The following is a 9,543-nucleotide window of genomic DNA, read 5'->3' on the forward strand; positions in this document are numbered from 1 at the left end:
TGGGGGGGAAAAACTTTTCCTGTTGACTGTTGGAAGCGAATTGAGCAATTATCTAGTTTACCTTCTCCTCTTGGAAGTTAACGATTGGCGAGATCTTGGCTGCGTTATTGACACAACACTTTCTATTGATAGAAATAAGTAGCGATTGTCCCGAGTCATTGGTGCGCCAAAGTAAACTGTGATGGGCTGGCATGAGTCCACTGGACTGAGACGGCTGGTTCCGCCGGCGGAGGCTGTGGTGATGGTGGCGGCGGCGATGCTGGTCTCCCTCCTTGCAGATCAGTGACAAGAAAAGGGGCAGAGAGAGTGAAAGAGAGAGAGAGAGAGGGGAGAGGAGGAAAAAAAAAAAAAAAAAAAGAGGCGTCTACCAAAGCGGCTCAAACCGGGCGAACAAATGCAATCCAGCCATGGACAATAGTGGCCACCACACGGCGACCAAAATCCTAGCGACTCCTCCGGCCAGAGAAAGCCTGTCTGCCAGGAGCAACATGATCAGCACGCCCAAGCCCCTCGCCTTCTCCATTGAGCGCATCATGGCGCGGACGCCAGAGCCCCGCTCCATCCCCGTCCCGCAGCTCCTCCACGGCTCCGTGGCCAAAGGCGACCCCAAGCACCCGCTGCACCTCAACTCCTCCATCCCCTGCATGATCCCCTTTGTCCCGGTGGCGTACGACCCCCTGCCCAAAGCGGCGGTGGCCGGAGCGGAACCCAGGAAGGCTCATTTAGACTCCTCTTCCTCGCCCTCCTTTAGCTGCGGCGATCTCTTGAACTGTGCCCTGAGCTTGAAAGGAGATTTCCCCCGCGATGCCCTGCCCTTGCAGCAGTACAAACTGGTAAGACCCCGAGTGGTCAATCACTCCTCCTTCCACGCCATGGGAGCCCTGTGCTATTTCAACCGAGGCGACAGCCCTTGTCACCCGTCCTCCAGTGTCAACATCCACCCGGTGGCTTCTTATTTCCTCAGCTCTCCCTTGCACCCGCAGCCCAAGGCTTACCTGGCGGAGCGGAACAAGCTGGTGCTGCCGGCCGTGGACAAGTACCCGGCGGGGGTAGCCTTCAAGGACTTGTCGCAGGCTCAGCTGCAGCATTACATGAAAGAGAGTGCTCAGATCCTCTCGGAAAAAATCGCCTACAAGACCTCCGAGTTCAGCCGCGGCTCCCCGAGCAGCAAGCCCAAAGTTTTCACGTGTGAAGTTTGTGGAAAGGCAAGTAGCGCCGCAGCCCGCCTCCCTTCCCCCTGTTTCCCCAGCCCCCTAGCCCGTCCGTCTGTCCGCCGGGTCGTCGGTCGCTTGCTTGCTTGATTTTTAAACGACGGCTTCCCCTCGGCGCTCTCGCCTTCTAACCGCGATTTTGGTTTTTTTTGTCTGATTTCACTCTCAAGGTATTTAATGCACATTATAACTTAACTCGCCATATGCCGGTGCACACGGGAGCCAGACCCTTTGTTTGCAAAGTTTGCGGGAAGGGCTTCAGACAGGCGAGCACGCTCTGCCGGCACAAGATCATCCACACGCAGGTGAGCCTCCATCCTCCCCCCCTCCCTCCCTCCCTCCCTCCTTCCCCCAGACCCCTTCGCTCACGCTTTTCGGGCAGCCCGGCGTGGTCCGGCCGCCCCGGGGCAGCGGCGCGGTGCGGGGGGCGGCTGAGCCGGCGCCGCCGGGGATTTCGTTTGCCCGGGCGCGGTGGGGTACGGCGGGGTGCCCCGCGCTGGGAGCGGGGCCAGGCGGCGGCTAACGCGCCGACCCTGCACACCGGCACACAAACCCCGCAAACCAGCCAGCGAGCCGTGACTCGGCGTTTGTTTCGCTCCAGGAAAAGCCACACAAGTGCAACCAGTGCGGCAAAGCCTTTAACCGGAGCTCGACGCTGAACACGCACACGCGAATACACGCCGGCTACAAACCTTTTGTCTGTGAATTTTGTGGCAAAGGATTTCACCAGAAAGGTACCGTCTCCAGCGCCCTCTCCCTTGCCCGGGGCCCCCCTAGGCGAGGTCAAGCGTCGGGACAGTGTGCGATGGGGAGGGGGAGGGAGTTGATTTTGGTTTTAATTTCTGTCATTAGAGGTTTAGGTTAATTTTACGTATCGCTAGCCCCGACACATTTCCTACGGCACGGCCCACGGAGCGGGGCAGGGCTTTCGTTTTCGGGGGAGCGCAGGGGCAGCCTTCCCGCGGGCAGCGCCCGTTCTCCGCGGCTCCAACAGGCAGCTGCCGGCGCGCTTCGGCAAACGAGTTCGCCGCCTTTTTTCCCCTCCGAGTGCAGGAGTTCGGTCAGCTTTTCTCCCCGTGTTGCTGGGAAGGCTAAAGACGGGGTTTTATTTCTGGAATGGATGTGACTTTGGTTTATTCGATAGTTCCCTTCTCGTCTGTCAAAGGAAGAGCCGCGGGGAGGATGGGGAGAAGGCGGGCGTTTGCTGATCGGCGCCCGCCTTCTCCCCATCCTCAGGGGAGATCGGCGGTCATTTTCGGCTAAAGCCAGGCTCTGGGGAGGGGACAGGGTCTGGGCATTTTTTTTTCCCCTCTTTGCAGCGGCCGGTTCTCAGCCCCGGGTCCCTCTGCCCTTCTTGTCTCGTTCCCAGGCAATTACAAAAACCACAAGCTGACTCACAGCGGGGAGAAGCAGTTCAAGTGCAATATCTGCAACAAGGCTTTCCACCAGGTGTACAACCTGACCTTCCACATGCACACCCACAACGACAAGAAGCCCTTCACCTGCCCCACCTGCGGCAAAGGCTTCTGCAGGAACTTTGACCTCAAGAAGCACGTCCGCAAGCTGCACGACAGCGCCCTGGGACTGCCCCGGCCACCCGCCGAGCTGGGGGGGCCCGACCAGCCGCCCCCGCCCGGGCCGCTGCTGCAGGGCCCGCCGCCGCTCCAGCCGTGAGGGGCGGCCGCGGCGGGGAGCGCGGCTCCGCCGGCGGGAGCTGCCGCCGCCCGCCTCTTTGCATGCACCTGTTAAGCCGTTTTGTGTATTATGCGCTATATCGCCACTAACGTTGTGGGACCGGTTGTCTCCTCTCTTTTTGTTTTTTTTAATTATTTTTGGTTTGTTTTTTAAAGACTCTATTTTTTGGTTGTCGTTGCATCTCAGGTGGAGAGATGGTTTTTAAAAAAACAGAAAAAGCGCCAAGCCAATCTCTACTGTATTTATTTGGGATCTGTATTACCCGAGCCGGGAACGCTGCACCACTTTAATTATTTCGATGTATATATATTCCCATTGTGTTGATCCCGCCCTGCCTCCGCTGCCTGCTGGTTATCCCCCCCCTTCTTGGTTTCCTCCTCTCCCTCTTCCCCCTGAATATCGTATCTATATGAACAGAGCTGGTTCACTATGTACGGATTTGAATTTCGGTTTGATTCTTGCACGTGGAAAGAAAAAAAAAAAAAAAGAACTCGTTGACCTGGTGGAAATAAATATTTAAACACGAGTGACTGCGGCGGCGGGGCTGCGGGCTCGGCCGGCCCCGGGGGCTGCGGGCTCGGCCGGCCCCGGGGGCTGCGGGCTCGGCCGGCCCCGGGGGCTGCGGGCTCGGCCGGCCCCGGGGGCTGCGGGCCCGGCCGGCCCCGGGGCTGCGGGCGCGGCCGGCCCCGGGGGCTGCGGGCTCGGCCGGCCCCGGGGGCTGCGGGCTCGGCCGGCCCCGGGGGCTGCGGGCTCGGCCGGGCGGGCGGGCGGGCGGGCGGGGTGCGCGGCGCTGGCGCTGCCTAACGACAAACCTCTCCCGCTTCCTTGCCAAAACACTGAAACAACCGCTAAAGACTTTAATTAAGAGGGGTAATTAGTTCGGATTGATCAAAGCCGGGTTGTTTGTTATTAGCTGCTCAGCAGACTTTGCCAAGCCGAGCCTTGAAAGCGGAGCCCGCTCGGCGGCGGGCGCCTGCGGGGCTTGTAGCGCCCCCGGGGGTGGCCGAAGCAGGCACGAAAGGGGGGTGCTGCCCCCCGGGAGGAGCAGGCGTACCCGCTCGCCTCCCGCTGCCCGCAGCGCCGGGCGCGGGGTCCTTTCTGGGCAGGGGGGGCCGCGCCGGGACACGGCGGGGGGGCGGGCGGTGCTTCCCCGGGGCAGGGCCGGAGGGGTCCGGGGAGAAGGGCGGGGAGCCCGGCGCTGGGGGTTTGCCCCGCTCTGGGGGACCTGGCGGTCACGTCTGCGGGACCGCTGCGGAGCGGGCCCCTCACGAGCGGGTGATTTGCTCTCGCGGGGCACCCCTGCTCTTTACAGCCCCTGGCGCCCCCGGGTTCTGGCTGTGCGGGAAGGGGCGAGGCGCGATGGTGCTAAGCGTGCCTCAAGCCTTACGTCCAGGAGAGGGAGACCCTTTTGCAGGCGGCGCTCCCGCCCCCTCCCCGGGCTGCCCCGCTCAGGGGTGTTTGCAACCAGCAGGCCTGGCCTTAAAGTTTAGGCCGGCGGCACTTGTCTCCCCGTGCACCCCTGAAGGTGGCTGAGAGGGGAAGCCAGTCTTTCCCCTTTCACGCATCTCGGATTACTGAAGTAATCCTCTGAGCGGACGACTGTACTTGTGAAAAGCAAAGCAACAGGTCGGATCTACAGCTCGGCCAGACGCCCGCGGCACCCCGCCCGGGCTCAGCCCCTCACGGAGCCTGGGGGAACCGAGGGGACGCGCCGCTTCCCTCCCAGCTCCCGGGGACAAGCAGCTCCCGGAGCCTGGCTGGTGATTGGGGTGGAGGGACTCCAGCGCAGCCCACAGACGCGCGTTGCATGTGCAGCGGCGTGGGGGCCCCCCACGGGGCGGGTCTCCGCTTCGGAGACCTCGGGGAAACGGGGAGCCGCTCCCCGCTTTTCCACGCTGATTTGCGGCGGCAGGGGCAGACGCGGGTGGCGGAGGCAGCGGGATGCGGGAGGTGAGTGACCAGCCGAAGTGACCCCGGGTAAAGTGGGAGGCGGTGTGGAAAGGGGCAGAGAGGAGAGGGTCCCGCAGAGCGGGGGGGACCGGCTGGGCTTCCCCTGAGGATCCGTCCCTGTGGCCGCTTCCCCTCCCGCTCTGCCCGGCTCCCGGGGCCAGGAGAGCGTCATTCAGGCTTCGACAGGGACAAATTCCTCCCGAACCAGGCGACTGCAGTGCATCGCTAGCTCCTCCTCTGTCCTTGCTTGCCAAAGGTAAACTTCTGCAACATGTAATGAAAGGTAAGATGTCCCAAAGATCCCGCTGAAATCATGTGGGTCTGCCATTTCTGTGAGCCTCTGCTTGAGTGAAATAAATCGAAGCAGAAGTCCAACTTTTCTTATTGCTCAGCAAGTGTGATAGTACAAGATACTGCAACTATCTTGGCAAGGTGCTAAGTATCTTCATTTTATAGCTCTTTTAAACAGTTCAAAACTATTCAAGCACTGCAGGTATACTGGAACAGTCACAAAAGTATTTCATATCATGGCGAAAGGATATGAATGTAAATATATGATGAAATGAAAGGAGAATCTAATCTGGCCACCTTGTGATGAGCATGTAGCTTCGGTCTCAAATCAAACATCTACATCAGGCCTGAAGACACCACAGAAGACTGTGTACTCTGCTTACCCAGATGCCTGGCAATTCTTTGCTCTACCTTGTTTCTCTAGACTGTTTTCTAAGTCCTGGGAGAAATGAGGGCTCAGGCTTCCCCAGGCAGCGGCAGCTAATTTATTCCTTTTGTATGGTTAGAGAGGGAGAGAGAATTTCTGACGTTGCTTGACCATAAACCATTTACAGGTTTATAAATAGTAATTGCTATTTTGCCTTCTCTCCTGTAAAAGATCTGCAGTCACTGCATGATCTGGGTTCTTGTGTGTCTTCTTGATGAAAAATGCTATTTTGCTAAGGAACTCGTGTGCAGGAGTGACCATGTTTTGAAATGGAGTGGAAATGAGGCACTCTTGTTTTATTCCAAGGTGAAGTAGAGAAAGTCAGTGATGGGCATGGATAAGTGTTTCTCCTTCCTAGATTTCTTGAGGTAAACACTACAGACGTGGGACTTCACAGGGAGATAAGGATAGCTCATTTGTTATTTCGCTATATAAAACCACGTTGGTGTCAAAGGCTAGGATTAATACATGTCTCGGAAGGCCTGCGCAGCATTACCTTTCATTTCCTGTCTTTCAAGATTAATCTCAGGTTAAGTGAGTTTCTAGTTAATGGTCAGAGGCAATTCAAAGCTGCTGAAATCATCATGAGAGACAAAAGCTATAATTTCATATCCATCCAAAGCTTAGAGCTGTTAGCAGCTCTTCTTACCACAGACAAGATTAACACTTTTTAACTCTTTTTGTTTTTAATTGTGAATAATTTTGATAGGAGAAATGGAGTCATCTGCACCTAAAGGTACAGGTTATATGTTCTGGTTCCTGCTTGCCAGTCAGCATCATTGCCATATTATCTGTATCCTGTATGACAACTGGTCAGCCTCATTCTACCAGTCCCTCATGGATGCTGGGAGGAGAAGGGCGTTGGTGTGTCTGGATCTGCTAAAACAGAGCTGCAGAGTTGAGCGTTAGCATCCTGATGACACTGTAGCCCACCCCCATCAATCACAACATCTTCACTTTAGTACTGAATAAAAGGGAGACAAGTCCGGTGCCTATGGGACTCTGGAGCAGAGAGCCCTGGTGAAGGAGGAGCTGTTGCCCTCTACCCCCATCCCCGCCCAGGATTTCTCAGATGGGACTGAATTTCTTCTGTGCTTGTCAGTTGCTACAGTTATGTTAACGTGTGTCAACGCTGAAAGTGCCGTGTATCTGAAAGAGCTACCAGAATTACCAAAGCTGCCATATATCGCTGTAGAAATAAAATACAGCAACAGCAAGATCTTCTCACAGAGTCAGATACAAAGTTCTTTCTGAAGCTGAAATGGTACTGGCTTTGCTTTACTACTGCTTTATTGGTGATCAGACACCCCCCAACAAAAAAAGAAAGAAAGAAAGAAAAAAAAGACAAAGATATTAGCAATGAACTTTGGGGTTTTTTTGTTGTCGTTTTTTTTCTTTTTTAAAAAAGAAAAGTCCATGCACCTCAAAATGTAACTGAAACACAAAGCTTTTCAATAGCTACCCAAAACCATGCTCTAGTTTGCAGGTAGTTAAATAGAAATCCAACATATCTCAAGGTACCCAAAATGGATATTGGATGATATTTAACCAAGGAAGCATTTTGTTTTTAATTTTCCTTTTTTTTTTTTTTCTTCTTTATCACCACAGTGGTGAAAAATGAGGGACTAAACAAAGTGTCACAAGTTCATCTGGAGCCAGCTCAAGTGAAGGCATGTTGGTCACAGCTTAGTACCAGAACAGTTTAATTGGACAGTGCTTGAAAACTAGAAATTAGAAAGATCCTGCTCTGCACCTCATGTGCCATACTTAGCATGGGACAGTCACCATTTTGTTCTTTGGTGCTTGGTAAAGAAAATAGGGACCTAATTTGCGCCTGGCATTTTGACACGCTAATATGAAATAATTATAACTCTGTAGGTATGTAAATCTTTCCACCCACTGGCTATTTGGCTACTGGTTTGCTCAGGTACCATCCTTACAGAGGGAGAATTGTGTTGTACCCTGATGGCAACTGTAGTAGTAACCATTTGGTAGTAACTCCCACCTCTCCCGTAAAAGCAGTGGTAGTTTTAGCTCCTGTGAGAGCAGTGGTAGCTCCAGCTCCACTCCACGCTGGGTCCCACTTCTCCTCCCGGTCCGAGGCTGCAGGCTGGATTACTTCTGGATGACTGCAGAGCACACTGTGACCCCCTGCAAGAGCTGCTTGGACTCACCGTTAATCCCGTGGGTTTGTAGCAAGTTGCCATTTTGCTTCAGAAATCTGTGACTCTTGAAACAATACAAAACCTCGTTTTAAAACCTCTGGTGGTATTATGAAGTATGAGCAGGGTCTGTCTTTGGTCCTCCTTTGAAGCTTTCGTGGAAATTATTTAACGGCTCCACTGTTCAGTCACTCTGTTGTAATCGAATCCTTGCGTTTTTGATTAGGCACAGTATTAAATCCAATAACCATGCCTGTGGAGATACAAAAACTCCTCCTTTTCTGCCTTTGAGACGGCTAATATTTCACCATCATTATTACATGATTTCTAAGAAATCATCTTCAGTTACCAATCAATTAAAACACAGAGAAGCTGTTTTTCTGATTTTTTTTTCTGAATAATTCTATGAAAATTTAACACATAATAAGTTTTATTTTGTGTGGAAGGCGAAAGAGTGATACTTTACAAATGTAAGCGTGAGAAGCTTATCTGCAACTGCACAGGTAGGTTAAATGTTTATTTTCAGGGATGGGACTATAAGATTCAGTTGCAGACTGACACAGCATGTAAAAGAAACCTTTATTCATGGTACTTTAGCTTAGAGGGATTAAATACAACTGATGACACATAATAAACCTTTTCAAAATATTTCTAAAACACCTGTTAACCTCTTGATATTACCATGAAACTTCTGAAGAGTTTATACCTCCACATTAAAGCTTTGCCTAACTCAGATTTAAAATAAATAATCTTGAACAAGAACTTTCTTTCTAAATAACAATAATGAAAAACACTTGGATGATAAATACATTCAGATGAATATTTTTTTCTGAACAAGCAAGAATTTGTAAAAGTAATCTCTGCTGAAGAAGTTAAACAAAATGTTTAAACAAAACAAAATGTTTAAAGTTAAACAAAGTTTAACTTCTTCTGCTGAAGAAGTTAAACACAATATGTTCACAAAAATAATCATTTAGCTTTAACTAGAAAAGACTCTGATTATTTCTTTTCCTGTGTTCACCAGAAAATAAAAAAGAAATGGCAATCTTATTTTTTAACCTACTATATTTTAAAGGAACAATATGTTGGCTCTTAAAATAAATAATAAAAAATGATTACGAGGAATGCAGGAATCACATAATCTTTTTTTTTCTTTTATGTTTGCCAGCAAATACATTAATCTACATATCATAAATAAGAATACATCTTAAAAAACACTTTGGGCTACTTTAACTGAATATTAATAGCTGAGGGCCAAAATTTGCTTATGTCCAGTAACGCTTTTGCATCCCGTGAACCTGGGAAGTGCAAGAGATACAGAGAAATGAATTTAGATGACATTTTTCCATTTATGGGAACATCCAGTTTGAAAAGCTACAGCAGAACTGCCTAGAACAGTTAGGTAAAGACCAAAACAAATCCATAATTACTTTTGTGGACAACCTGTAATTATTACGATTTCACATAATAAAGTCATGGACTGTTTTCATTTGCTAGTCCTAAGAAGCAGAGACACCCTTCCCTACAAACAGTGTTTCTTCTGTTCTTGTGGAGCGTGCTGGTTCTCTAGGTATGTTCTTCTCACACACCTTTAGAAATGCAGTGTACAGTTACATGTTTTGTGAAAATATTAAATTACATAAGGATTGCAACTACAGCAGAGACTGAGTTACCCCAAAAAGGATCTGCCACAAGACAGGCAGCTGAGACCTCAGCTACGCAAAACTTATATTTCTTGAAAAAGCAGTCAGAAACTGTTCTAAATCCTCCTTGATGCTGAATGTTATTGCACACCAGACTGGCTTGT

General features: G+C 51.2%; 1 protein-coding gene across 1 annotated transcript; it reads left to right on the forward strand.

The window, feature by feature from the left end:
* The first annotated feature begins 407 nt into the window (after window positions 1-407).
* FEZF1 (FEZ family zinc finger 1) lies at window positions 408-4,396 on the forward strand. The gene is made up of 5 exons (XM_072848029.1): window positions 408-1,205; window positions 1,382-1,516; window positions 1,813-1,945; window positions 2,581-2,881; window positions 3,820-4,396. Exons 1-5 carry the CDS (start codon window positions 408-410, stop codon window positions 4,394-4,396), a joined length of 1,944 nt encoding a protein of 647 aa, XP_072704130.1.
* Window positions 4,397-9,543: the final 5,147 nt, after the last annotated feature.

This window comes from Ciconia boyciana, chromosome 1, assembly GCF_034638445.1.
Source record: "Ciconia boyciana chromosome 1, ASM3463844v1, whole genome shotgun sequence".
NCBI lineage: Eukaryota > Metazoa > Chordata > Aves > Ciconiiformes > Ciconiidae > Ciconia > Ciconia boyciana.